This window comes from Lagopus muta, chromosome 3 (genome assembly GCF_023343835.1).
Source record: "Lagopus muta isolate bLagMut1 chromosome 3, bLagMut1 primary, whole genome shotgun sequence".
Lineage (NCBI taxonomy): Eukaryota > Metazoa > Chordata > Aves > Galliformes > Phasianidae > Lagopus > Lagopus muta.
The window spans coordinates 62,765,087-62,779,082 of record NC_064435.1 but is presented as its reverse complement, the minus strand read 5'-3'; the positions used below and the strand labels follow the sequence as shown (position 1 = coordinate 62,779,082).

Here is a 13,996-nt window from a genome sequence, read left to right as displayed (position 1 = left end):
ATGCACCTGACAGAAAAAGGTCACTCCCACACAACTGTGAGCTACCATCTGAAAAATAATACAACTTCTGCAGCTTTCACATCATCCATTTGTTATCAGAGTTCTGGCTAACACCTCAAATGAAGTCAAGTCTTGTGCCTCTTTAGAAGAAAAAAAAAAAAAAAAAAAGTAAAAACACTGCCTGGAATAGTCAACAAAAGAAAACAAGAACAGGCACATTCAGCCACATAACATGCCCCACTACTGACAGGCAAAGCACTTTCTATTGTCAGATAAAACTGTGGGCCCCAAAGTGTGTATTTATAGCTGTCAGAGCTCCTGGGAAGCTAACAGCACAACCAGCAAGGCTGCCACCAATGTAGGCACCTGCTAAGTGCTAAAGCCTCGCTGGGCTGCATGAACTGGTTGTTTCTGTGGAGGTACAGGATACAGACACAGAACATGCACTGAACCTCCCACCTGAGGCAGGCAGCAATAGAAGTTGCCCTGTCGGGCTTTTTTTTGTCTTTAAAATATATATATATATATATGTATATATATATGTATATTTTTTTATTATTATTATTATTTTAGTTTTTGCATAGCCTCAATCTCTGATGAATGTATTTCAGCACGAGCTACATACTTGGAACACTTGTTGTCTCTTCTCAGCTGAACGTTGTGTCTATCAGACAAGAAAGTTACATACTCAGAAATTGAATCATTTTATAATGGCAGAACCTTTACAAAGTAGACAACAACAGGCTAAACTAGATCAGAGGAGTTGTTAAGTTCAAAGTACAAGAGAGGAGAGGGATTTGAACACAGGTCTCTTATAACCACCACAAGTACTGTAACCACCAATGAATTAACCAAGATGTTAGTGCCTCAGTATATTCTTGGAAGGAAAGACCTGGTCTAAATGTCTACACAAGGGAATAACTTGCATTTCTTTTCCCAGCAAAAAAAAAAAAAAAAAGTCAGGGTAGTTCTAGGGAAAGTAATGAAAAGATTAAATGAAGACAAACTGCTTCACAGCAGGAAATGTGGCCCAAAGACACTTCTTAGGGATAGAAGAAGATATTGCTTCTCTTGTCATTGGTTCCAGGAAATAACACAATATTGATTGAATTGCAAAGTTTCTGCATCAGTGCAGTATGCCATCGCCCTACAGACAAGCATATGTCTCAAGACAGTAACTGAAATGAAAGAGAACTGTCATATTCATCTGATGTTATCTTATGAAAGGGAATTTCTGAAGCAATTTCTGTTTTTTGAGACAGCTACAGTGAGATATCTACTGGCTGAATGTCTGATTTCTTACTGTAAAAGTTCCTTATTATAAGATAAAAAAGTACGTGTATGGTTTGAAAATACCTGAGTAATCTAAATTTTCCTAAGAGCTGTTTTTAGCTCAGTGCTTCTAAGATGACAGAATGCAGGGAATTTTAATTACAGTGGCTTGTAATACGCAAAATTTGACTCAGCTCAAACTGAGTTTATTGACAGGAGGACTGACCAAATTAACACTGATGCTTTTTTTACACAGTACTTCTGTTTCTGAAGCAAATTCTAAAATTAGATGCTTCCAAGGAAGAATTACAGTCACATTAACAAATGACAACATCGTTTTCTGTTAGGTCTGTTGTTTTATTTTGTTTTATGATCACTTCTGTGCTCTACTGTACCAAATACAGTAGTATTTAGTTGTGAAGTGGTTGTGAGAAGAGGGTTAAGCCACAACAGCAATTTATCTCCTGTGTGGTGGGAAAGAAGTTAGCACACAGATTACTACCACCTGTGCACTTAGCAGAGAACATTTAACTACCAGTAAGTACTTATAACTACCACAGGCTGAGCCTGTGGGTACTAACAGCTCCTGCAGACAGTGGTATTGGAAATTGCATTGCAAACACATGCACATTCATTTTGCCCCATGAAGTCATTTATCTGTTTCAAAATCACGGGGCTGGGGAACAGCTCTTAAGCTATGCCTTTCACCAATGGACAACTAAGTGAGCATTACAAACTACTTGGTTAATAAGTAAAGAAAACAAACCTCAAAGATGTTTAAAGACTTACCAGCTTGTTTTAAGATTATTGTATTTGGAAAAAAAAAAAAAAAAAAGAAATTAAGCTGTTCCTTCACAACCTTATTTTTTGATAGAAATCACGGGCTCACAGCATGGCTGAGCTTGTCAGAACCCTCCTGATCCATCTGGCCCAATTCCTGTCCCAGCAGGGCCACCCAGAGCAGGCCCATGTCCAGGCAGTTGTTGAAGATCTCTTGGGGACTCCAAAGCCTCTGGGCAGCCAGTGCTTCATCCCCTAATTAAACCCTAAATTATTCATTTTTCCTATTTTTTCCAAATGCCCTCTGCAAATTTGACATACTTTTGTATTTTCAAAATAAAAAATATGCTTAATTCAAAAGATACAAGGAGGAAATAAAATGAAAACCAACCAAATGCAAGAGACACTCACCAAAGTTCAAGGTAGTTGTTTCTCCTCCGTGTCACAGCTTTGTCACGTCTTCTGGTTCTCAACTTTCACTTCATCTGTGTTTATCAGAACATAAATCAATTTTAGATGCTCTCCTTTATTATCTTAGTAAAACTTCCTGTATTTAAAGCTAAACAAGTGATCTTACCTCAGCAGTTTCCAGTGCGGTATCTTCTTCTCTGGTATTTTCTTACACTTTCGATATGTGGTTATGCAAGAAGTTGCATTGTGTTACTATCCCTCTGGTTCAAAGCAAGTGAGGTATGCCATATTATGGCCATGTTAAGCAAAAGATACTATAAAGAAAGGTCTTCAGTACTACCTACCACAGTGGAAAAGCTGTAGTTCAACATTTCTGAGTTTGGCACTTCCATACACAGAAAAAATTGTAAAAGATCCTGAAAAAAACAAATATTTTATTGAAGGGGGTAGGTCCATGGAGAGAAGAGAGCTTATGAACTTTTCAGATGATAAATGCCTAAGATTTTTTTTCCTACCTACTCCACATGGGAAATCTCTGTAAACTGTCACTTCTGGTAGTCCAGTACTTCTATACACAACAGCCCAAGTCTCCACATATCTAATGTTAGCAGAAGCTAGGTTCTCCGCTTACTTACTAATCCCATTAAAATAGCTCTGGTAGGAAATCAGTTTTATTAATAAGAAAAGTACACTGAATATCATAAAACATTTGCATTATACAATTTTTACAGTAATACACCACTGTGGATCTACAAAGGTTGGAGCTTCTTTCTTTGTCTCTTTTGTATTACACAGTTGGCTCTTCACCATCTCTCAAGCCTCTTTAAATAAATATTTAACAAAAATGTCTCACTTCTAATAATGGAAATAACAGTGATGATCAGCCACGCTGCAAAAATGCTACAACAAAGCCCCTTTCACCCGCCAGTCTTGAGACAGCAAATCCTGCAGTTCTTCTTCATCTTCGCTACCAATAGCCTCATCCTCTTTCTCTTGTGTTGCTCTTAATCTCATGGCTTCCTTGCATTTCTCCTTCATCAAATCCTGGCGGTTGCGCAGATGCTCAACGCGACGGTAACATTCACTGTTGATAAGTAAATCACTTATTAATATCTGTGGTCTTTTGCATATATATATATATATATATATATATATATATATATATATATTTTAACTCTGATAGATCTGCTTCTCCAACTCTGAATATAGAAAAGCTTAGCAGTTTCCCACCAACTTTCCACCGGAGACATTCAGATCCCAGCTAGACGAGCCCATGTGCAACATGCTTTAAGGAACCTGCTTTAATAAGGGGTTGGTCTAGATGATCTTAGGGGTCCATTCCAACCTCAACCATTCTGTGTGTGTGGCAACTAAAAATGATAGTGGATCTTCTGTGTATTAATGAAATAGAAACAGACCAAAGGAGGGGAGAGGTGTGGTAAATTCTCTAGCAATGAGAGGTAATCAAATTGCAATATGACCACAAATTGGTTTAAGAATAATACAGAACCTCAGTCTTCCACACATCACACGGCCATTCATTTTGGTATTTTAGAGGTCTCAGGACTAAAGACAAAAAGGCATCACAAGCATTCAGGTACTTTATCTTACTGAGCTTACTGAGGAGTATACTAGAAATTCATGAAGTAAATGAAGTTACAGAGTTTCAGTTTTCTATTTACCTAGAAGTTCTCATCCTCAAAATACATTTTTATATCAATAATTCTGGCCAATTCAATAAGATACTTTGTTGAAAATCAAAGTATCAGCCTGATTTAAATCAATCTTTGGTTTTTTTTTCATTCTTGTTTGCTTGGAAGAGTCAACAAGGAGAGATTGTTGTCTGAATCCTTCTTCCCCTTGTATATCCACAAAATGATAACTTACATTCAGCCAGAGCTCAATATTTTCCTCAGCCTTCAGATATGAGTGTTATATTGATTTGATTTTGAATTCAAATTTAACTTGAAACAGTCTGCAGTTAAAGGCAGCAAGAACACAAGCAGCCTTGAAGAATTTCAGGAAAAAAAATTATGGTAACAAACTTGAAATTCCTTTGCACCAAAATTCATGTTTTAATCAGGTATTCTGAGACTAGAGGGAGTCTTTCTTTCTCCTTCAAATATTTAGGCAATTACCAGAAGAAGATTAGAAGTTAAAAAAGGCTTATAACTGTAGTCAAATTGTGATCCATTACTGCTGAAGAACAGTCTGATAGAGAAATTGATTTACTTACATCTGCTCATCTATTTCACCAATCTGACGATCCAGTCGTCCCTCTTCATCATCTTCTGCCACTATTGCTTCTGAAATCTAAACAAGTAAAGCTCTAAGAAAATTCACCCTAAACTCCAATGCTGTTCCTTTTTGGCATCTGTGTCTTCCCTTCCTTCCCTCTACCCAAATCAAGTGTCTTATAATTGTCAACCTGCTATACATATACACCTTCACAAAGGACTCAAGGCATATACAGGAGAAGACTGATATGGTTTCATTACAAATTCAAATGTTTATTCTTAAAACTAAAATTCAAAAGTAGTTTGGTTGCTCTGGGGTTAACTTTCTGAATTTCTCCATACTCCACTATTTGAAACAGCAACAACAAACCACGTGCATTCAAAGCCAGAAGCTGGAATTGGAGCTATATCCCAGTACTTAGTTACACAAGCTTATTAAAAGTATTGGCTAAGTTTTTCCTCTAGATCCCAAAGTATTTCTAACATGTTATTTTTTTCAGCATTTACTTTCTCAAATCTGAATGTCTGGGAGATGCTATGCAGTCAATGGTCCACGCATAACTGAGAAGATTCCTTCTAAGATGAAGAATCATACGAATGGCTAATGCTAGTAAAATGTACCCACTACTGCTTTTGTATGAATATTTCCTCTGTTTATAGTGCTGAGCGCTTTAAAATGAGCAATGACAATTTTTTTGCACCACCTCCTTAGCACTTGACGTAGGAGTGATTATTTACAATAAAAATTTAAAAACTGGCAAATATTCAATGGAAATGGTGAGAACATGATATATCCTTAACAACAGTTTCATATGGTGTAAAAGCAGAGAAAAACCTGTTCAGGAAGACTTGCCATGCAACGCTATACAGTAAAAAATGGAAGTCAAGAAAAACTGTGATCAACTTCCATCTCACACACACAAACTTTTCTGTCCCCTTCCCAAGTTTCTTGATTTCTTTGCAGTACACTTACGTTAACCATGAAATCAGGTTACAGACCCCTTATAGATCCTTTTCCAAAAAGACAAATGAGTGGTGGCATTTTTTGTTTTTGTTTTTTTTCCTTTGAGGTTAAAATAACTATCTCATCTAAGGAAGAGCCCATAATTACGCCTTGTTTGGATACAGAACATTGATTTGAGATCTAATATATCTTACTTAAATGCAATTTAATAAATGCAACTAAATATATGATTGACTGGTTCATCATCAGATTTTTTTTCAACTTGATGTTCCTTGAGTGGAAGAATCACTTGCTCATTTATAAAGTGCATTTAATCATACACTGCATTGCAGACAAACAGCTGACAAATGCATGTCAGTCACTTCACAGAGCTGCATGAAACTGTTTTTCTCCTTATTGTGTATAGAATTTAGAATCAATAAAAATAGACTCCATTACTTACTGTGTTGACCTGTCGCATTGCCTTTTGAAATTCATCCCATTCCTTGTCCATCTGATCCTTTGGAGCATCAACTTTTCGCACCTGAAGGACATGAGAAGACAGGTTTAGTGATGATTACTGCCTAGGGAGCCACTGGAACACACTAAAAGAACTGGAAAACCAGCACAGATTGGGCTGTGCTCTCAGACAAACAGGTCAGAAAATATATATATTAGTAAATGAAATAACTGATATTGTAGCACTACAGTTGTTTTGGAGGAAAAAATTTGACTCTATTCTTGGATTTAAACAAGAAGCTTGACTTCAGTATTACAGAATAACTGACTAAAAACGTATGGTGTGAGATATCTGGACTAACAAGAATGACTAATCCCATTGATTTAATGAACTGTAATTTTACTATGTCAATTGATAAGGATGAATTCTTCTCCTGTTCAGTCATACAATAGAACTATCACACAATTCAAAAAGTAGTAAGCTAATTGTTTTCAGCATAACACAAAATGTGAAGTCATTAGCGTTAGGATAGTCTGACCACATTGCAAATCTCACCTGATTTTACTGGCTAACAGAAGAAATAGATAGCTACATAGCACTTTTATTTAAAGTGAAGCTTTTTGTTCCATGGTAGACAGCATGGGACTGATAAAGTAGGTGCAAGAAATGCTTTAAGATTTACAAATAAGGTAATCAAAATCAGACTGTACTTTTAAGTAAATTTGATAATCTACCTGCATAACCAGAACAGCTCAAGGTTAGAAGCTGTGGCATGCACTGTGTGTCAGAAGAGAGATTATTCTTGGCTCTGGACAAGATGGAAATCGTATAGCTAGGAGAACTAAGCAGTTTGTACAGAAACACAACATTTTTTTTAACATCAGCTTTTCTTGTCTTCTTTCCTCTTTTTGGCAACACAACAATCATCATCTCAGTAAAGAGGATGGTTTGCTATCTTTGGTTCTGAGTGCTTATACAAAATCCAGTAGCATGAATTAAGTTTGTAGAAGATATTAGAAGCTTCCAGGCAAACTACATATTGGGAAGTCATCGTTTCCTTTTTCTGTTTTGTGATTATTTTTATCATGTGTGTACGTACTGTGTTATTATGCATTGTGGTTGTCCTTTGTAATTCATAATTATTTGTATTTCTTACAATAAATTGAAATGCTAAAAGATATTATTTGTCAAACTCAGAATTTATATGCTTTTTAAGTTCCTGTTTAAAGAACCAGCATACTCCATGTTCACAATCCCCTCTCCAAAAAGCCTACCTTAATTCCAGAAATAATCATTTTGTAGATGACTTCAACACACAATCACTGCAGTCACCCCAATGTGATGTCACAAATGTTTTCCTTCCCTTTCACGTCAGCTAAACTTAGAAAGGGCTGATTAAGAAGAACAGCTGTAAATCAATTTCAAGAAAGCCTAAAGGAACTTGTACCCGCTCATACATGTTATCAGTGAAGGAAATGACTAAGAAAAAGCTCATTAACAACCATCACTACGCCTTCCCAGATGTAAGCATGCTCTCCTCTGCCTGGTAGACATTCCCACTTTGTACAAGTTTCCCACACCATGGTGCAACTTCCCGTTTGAAAAATATAACACACCAGTCGTGTGTTACACCACAGATCTTTTTTAGTTCTTTATCTCAATACTCAAAAAGTCATTATTCAAACGTATTTACTTCCACCGCAGAGCTGCGTGCACAAGTGGTGCTAAAAGAAACTTGCCACAATAAAGAGAAACTTAAGCTTGTGATTCTGCCAGTGGGACTAAATGAACATAGAGAAGCATTATTCACTAAATCACAGTCCAACTTAGATGAACCAACAGATAAACCACAGTGTGAACAAGGAAAATAAATGACATTTTGTGTCAAGAATGCTGTTGTTTTGATAGAACAAGAAAGCCATGGAATCTGTGTTAAATGACACAAAACAACATTGCCACCAAAAAAAAAAAAAAGCTGATATTTCCAATAGCAGCATATATTTCAGTTATTGCTCAGTACTGCACAATGCTGAAGGAAGCCTGAATGAATGTGACCAAATTCTAAGATTTTAAATGGTAGCTTTTTGGAGAACGGCCACGTTATGAAAAAACCCACAGCAATAAGAGATGACAGTTGAAAACCACATTCACTGCTGTAGTCTGCCAGTACTAGAGATGATGCTGCTTGCCATAATCTAGCTGTTCCCATTCCAGGAGGCTGAATAATATCGCATAGTAACTCCTATGCTTTTTAATAGGGTCTCTCAGAGGAGAGGACATAACGTATATAATTGAAAATTCAATTGCAATTGAAAATACATTCTGAAAGATATTTTGAAACCCTTTGCACACCTTTTCATGCCTTTTAATTAACACAGAATGAAACTGCTTTTTTTATATACTGGTACAACTAATTACTGGCAAGCCATCCTCAGCATCCAGAAAATTACTACAACCTACAGAAATAAATCAAATAGCAGAAAAAGATCTGCTTACTTACTTTTGCATCCACTTCAGGATCATCAAAGAATCCTTCTGGCAAAGCCTCAGCAGTATTCTCTTTCCTGAAATGTTTGATTATGATTATTCCAAGTTAGCTCTTTATAATAATCTCTTTGATTGTGGAGTTATAAAACAGTCAAAAATAAAATCCTTAATTCTTACAGAAGGACCTAGAAATGAAAGAAGTCTTTTTTATGCCTAAGTTTTGCCTACAGGACTTGTTTCTTTGCTTTGGTCTTAACAAACTCACAGGGGACTGCAGAGACAGGTTTTAAACTCACTGCCAAAACAGGAGCTGTAGCTTAGGATTCCCAAATTATCTGTTGGGGGAGTGCATACCCAGACATTTTAATACAAGTCTCTACTTTTGAAAGGCCAAACTAACATCTGAAAAAGTGTAGAAGGGAGCTGAAGCACTGCCACAAAACCAGTCAACAGTTTTCTTCAAACAGTTAAAATCAGACACTGAGCTTCAAAAGCATCATCTGTTAAAACTTGCAAATAAAGATGTCTAACAGACACTGTATGACACTGCTCCTATCCCTAGTGTGCAACACACTTTCCTATGACATATATAGAAACTATACCAAATACAGTTTAACAATATGACAAATTATAAAGTGATTGCAATCTATATTTCCTGGAAGGGTAATGTTTATTAACAGCTGCCAAATTTTACAATATTTCATCTGAATGCTTACCGTTCTACTACCTTCTCTTGTGTCTCTGGTTTCTGTATGGATCCTGAATGTGAAACTACAGGAACAGCCATAGTTTTGCTGTCAAAGAAGTCTAAAAGAAAGAATAGAAGCCTATGAGCAGAAAGAACAACTGTTCAAACTTCTGTACAAAACTCCGAGCAGACAGGAATTTAGATTAATACCTTACTGAATCAAGGGAAGGAAAGTTACACATTATTCTACTTGACAGCCTCAAGCAATTACAAGAAGCAATAAACATGCTGAGAAAACACTGCACAGTAACAAACCACCAAAAAAAATAATCTCCTTTCTCTCCCCCCCAGTAGGATACACCAGCCAGCTAACAGCAATAATCAGAAAATTAAAGATCCTTTCCATCAATAGCTGTCATCATCAGGCAAACAGCAACATTGTGAAGTTCAACAAAGAAAAATACTGGGTGCTGCACCTGGGATGCAGTAATGCCAGACACAGGCACAGACTGCGAATGAGTGGCTGCAGAGCAGCTCAGCAGGAGGGAACCTGTGGGTGCTGATGCCAGTAGGTTGGGCATGAGCCAGCAGTGTGTCCTGGCAGCTAAGGGGCAAACCACATTATGAGGTGTGTGAAACACAGCACAGCCAACTAAACAGGTGATTTCACTGTATTTAGCATTGTTGCAGCTTCACCTTGAACAGTGTGCAGGTTTCACAACATAAAAAGGATATTACAATATGAAAGCACTTGCAGAAGAGCAACAAAGCTGCTAGCAAAGCTGTAGGGTGTGTCTTGTGAAGGAGATTGAGGTGTCCAGTCTGGAAAGGTGGCTGAGAACAACCTCATCATTCCCTGCAGCACCCTGATGGGAAGCAGAGAGGTGCCAGGCTGTGACCTGGTCATTGATGGCAGGATGGGAATGGCATAAAGCTGCCAGTGCAGGGTCAGGCTGGGCACTAGGAAAACATCTTTATAATGAAGGTGATCAAACACTGGAGCAGGCTTCCTAGAGCGGTGGCTGATGCCCCATGCCTGTCACCATTCAAGAGGCATTTGGAATATGCTTCAACTTTTGATTAGTCCTGAAGTGGTCCGGTAATTGGATTCAATGATGTTTGGAGGCCTCTTCCAAATAAACTATTCTACTCTACTCTTACGACACAGCTTCTTCTTACTGTACCACTTTATTCATCATTACCTGCAGGCAGAGAATTAGGTATTACTTCTCGAGTTGGAGGTGGAATTTCAGTTTTGTGCATAACAAAGGATCTGTTCGGTTGATCTTGTTCCTCTTCTTCTTCATCATCATCATCATCATAATTTCCTGACAATAAACTGGGACCAGGACCTTTCAAAAACTGTTTGTTTGCTTTGCTTTGCTCTGCTTCATCAAAAAAATCTGCTGGTAGCCTAGTAGGGAATACACAGTGCAACAAAAATCAGTTTGACTCTAGCATCTGCAGTCTATTCAGTCTAAAAGACCAAGTTGTTCTCACATCCTGTACAATATGCTAAACCATGCAGCTACAGATGTATCCACTGTCTGAAGGTTACACAACCATTGCGTTCTTCTGAAGTTCCCCAGGAATGCTGAGGTTATTGCTGAAAGATATTTCCATTATGTTTTTGTATTAGAACACTCAATACAAGAAACATTAATAGAAGTATCCTACAACAAAGTGAGCTTGGAGGAATGACAGCTTCATTGATTCTACTTGTAGACTTAAACTTATCCGTATCTCTATATCTGCTATTAAATACAAAATTAATAGCTCAGCAGTCATACAAACGTCACATAAACCTTGATATCCTTCATGACTAACATTTTGTGTTCCTATTGAAGCTCAGAAGTGAAGTTAAGAGCAGTTTAGAAGATCTGTGCAGGCTCAGCAATGAGAAAAATCAAGTTTGCTTAGGATAGCTACAAGTCTCCAAGTCAAATACTTTCCTCGGTTGTATTAAAAATGATCACGCTGATCAATCATCAGTAATCAAAAAACCACTCAAATGACAATTTTACACACACACATGTAAAACTCCAGCAAGGTAAGCGTATTTTAGAGTCAAGATAACACCATCTAATATCTGCACTATATAACAGTTTACCCTGAGAAAATTTTACAGGAGATCTCATGTAGCATTTACCCACTCATACTGATGTCCAAACACCATTAGAAATCTTACAAGGGAGTAAGATGCATAAATCCAACCCTTTGAATTCAAATACACCTGTTCCTTTGCAAGAGTTCAACTACAAGATAAGTGTTTGCATGAACATTAAGTAAAATTATGTCTTAATGAAGATGAGTCGATGACATTTGTTAATGGTTTTTGATACTAAATATTATTTAAAGATATACTAAAAGATTTTCCTTCGTTTCAGTCATCTCTTCAGCAGCATCATTAAAGACTGGAGTGCATACTACAGTATAATTATATTCATTACAGTAGACAGTGTAATAATAATACATATTAATGCTTACAAGTCTGATAGTGAGAGCAAAGAGACTTTTGTCACAGACACTATTGTTAATACTATGGTTTTCCCATCTGCACAGAAGATGTTGCCTTATTTGGGAATATACACTTGCATTAGAAACTGAACAGAAGCAGGAATTTGCTGATTGAATCACTACCCCTGGCTAGGAGAAATGGGGAAGAACAAGATGAGAAGGTTAAAAACCAACAGAGGTACAAACAAAACAGTACGTGATATAGTCTGCTTACCCAGATGAAGACGTAGATGTATGTGGCTTGTCATCTGTACCTGTAGAACAGCCAAGAGCCATTTCTTAGAACCCGTGCTTTTAAAGCAAACCTACTTTGCTAACTACAACAGCAAATTCAGAAAGTTACAGATTATCATTATCATTTATCAAGACTTGCAAATTAAATGCCCTTTATTACTATTAGTTCCAACCCTACGCACAGAATCATAGAATTGCTCAGGTTGGAACAGACCTTAAAAGATCATCAAGTCCAACTACAACCTAACCGTACTACCCTAACTCTAACAACCCTCCACTAAATCATGTCCCTAAGCACCACATCCAAATGCTTTTTAAACACATCCAGGGATGATGACTCAACCACCTCCCGGGGGAGCCGATTACAGTGCTTAACAACCCTTTCTGTAAAGAAGTTTTTCCTGATATCCAACCTAAACTTACCCTGGCGCAACTTGAGGCCACTTCTTCTCATCCTGTCACCAGTGAGAAGAGACTAACCCCGCTCTCACTGTAAGCACCTTTCAGATACTGGAAGAGAGCAGTGAGGGCTCCCCTCAGCCTCCTCTTCCCCAGACTGGACAACCCCAGTTCCTTCAGTCTCTCCTCATAGGGTATTTTCTCCAAGGCCTTCACAAGCCTTGTTGTCCTTTTTCAGAACTGCTCCAGCACCTTTCTGTACTGAGGTGCCCAAAAGTGAAACACTCATAAGGTTTTACCTTAAATCTGTAGTGATTACGCTAGGCTCTTGCACTTACTTAAGCAGTTTAATAGCTTGCCTTACTGTACTTAATGTAATATAGAATAGTGAAAACACTCCATGAATATGAACCACAATGAGTATTTTAACTCAGTGGTGCAGAGAAAAGGAATAGAATAAGACACTTTTTCCCCTTTCAGCAGCAACAGGCTGACATTGTCATTGGCTCACACAGTATAGCAAAAGAAAACCTTGCACCGAACAAGTAAAACTGCAAGATTCTTGCAAGTGCAAGTTTTCCCTCTTTACCTTTTATTTTCTTTAACTGTGTGCTTTCTGCATCGGCAGTTTTTCTCTTGACAGGCTGAGGCGATGCACCAGCAGCTGAACCACTTGCTGCCTGCTTTGCTCCCTTTAATTCTGCAACTCTCTGCAAAGAAACACAACGTTTAAGAGGCTTTCCTACCAAGAACGTTTAGCCAGTTTAAAACGCGATAATTTCAGAACGTAACGCTTCTGGTGACCTGTCACACGATGTGATGTGGGACCAGAGCAACACGGAACCTCACAGCCCACCCAGCGCCAACCCCTGCCGCGGGCAGGGCTGCCACCCAGCAGAGCTCCGGCTGCCCGGGGCCCGACCCAACGCGGCCTCCCAGCGCCACCGGGGATGCGACGCCCGCGGCGGCCCCCCGTGCAGCCCTTCCCACCGCCTCGCTGCTCACTCGCAAGCGACCGGGGCTGCTGACGCCCGGCTCACCTCGCGGTGCTGCTTTCCCAGGACGTGAGTCTGCCACAGCAGCTCGCTCTTCACGGGCGCGCTGCACAACGTGCAGCTCAGGTGGCCCAGGCTGTTGTACGTGACGACGCCGTTAAGGAAAGATGCGGTGCTCTGCGTGAACCTCCCCCGCCCTCAACGCTACCTTCCTTCCTCCACCCCCCCCCCAGCGAGAACCGGGGCCGAGGGCCTTCCCCGCCCGGCCCGCCGAGGATATTTGGCGAAAGGCGATTCGATCCGCTTCTTGTCCGCGTTCTGCCGCTTCTTCTCCCGCATGAGACGCCGCAGCTCCTCCTGCCGCACCTGCTTCCGCCCCGTGCCCACTCCGGCCGCCGCCATGTTGTCCCGGCGAGCACAGCGAGGCTGCGGCTCCGCCCTTTGTGGGCGGGCGATGGCCGCCCCCAGACTGGAGCTGGGGGAAGCGACAGGAATGGACGCCGCGGCCCCGCCCCGAAGGGGAGCATGGGAGAAGTGTCGCGTTGTGAGGCATAGCGCTCCGTAGCGCGAGTA

The 13,996-nt window shown here is 39.4% G+C and overlaps 2 protein-coding genes across 2 annotated transcripts in view; one reads left to right on the top strand and one right to left on the bottom strand.

Moving 5' to 3' along the window:
• LOC125691354 (poly(rC)-binding protein 3-like) overlaps nt 1-6,098 on the top strand; it is a 470,720-nt gene extending 464,622 nt beyond the window's left edge. The window contains exon 15 of the mRNA XM_048940627.1: nt 5,201-6,098. Coding sequence (XP_048796584.1) covers nt 5,201-5,261 — 61 coding nt within the window. The 3' untranslated portion in view covers nt 5,262-6,098. The remainder of the gene's footprint in view (nt 1-5,200) is intronic.
• ZNF830 (zinc finger protein 830) lies at nt 2,881-13,887 on the bottom strand. Its single transcript, XM_048940631.1, has 10 exons — nt 13,704-13,887; nt 13,469-13,568; nt 13,018-13,138; nt 12,010-12,049; nt 10,481-10,692; nt 9,307-9,397; nt 8,604-8,667; nt 6,107-6,187; nt 4,700-4,776; nt 2,881-3,547 (listed from the first exon to the last, which is right to left on the bottom strand). Exons 1-10 carry the CDS (start codon nt 13,823-13,825, stop codon nt 3,364-3,366), a joined length of 1,092 nt encoding a protein of 363 aa, XP_048796588.1. The 5' UTR covers nt 13,826-13,887; the 3' UTR covers nt 2,881-3,363.
• Between the last annotated feature and the right edge of the window lie 109 nt (nt 13,888-13,996).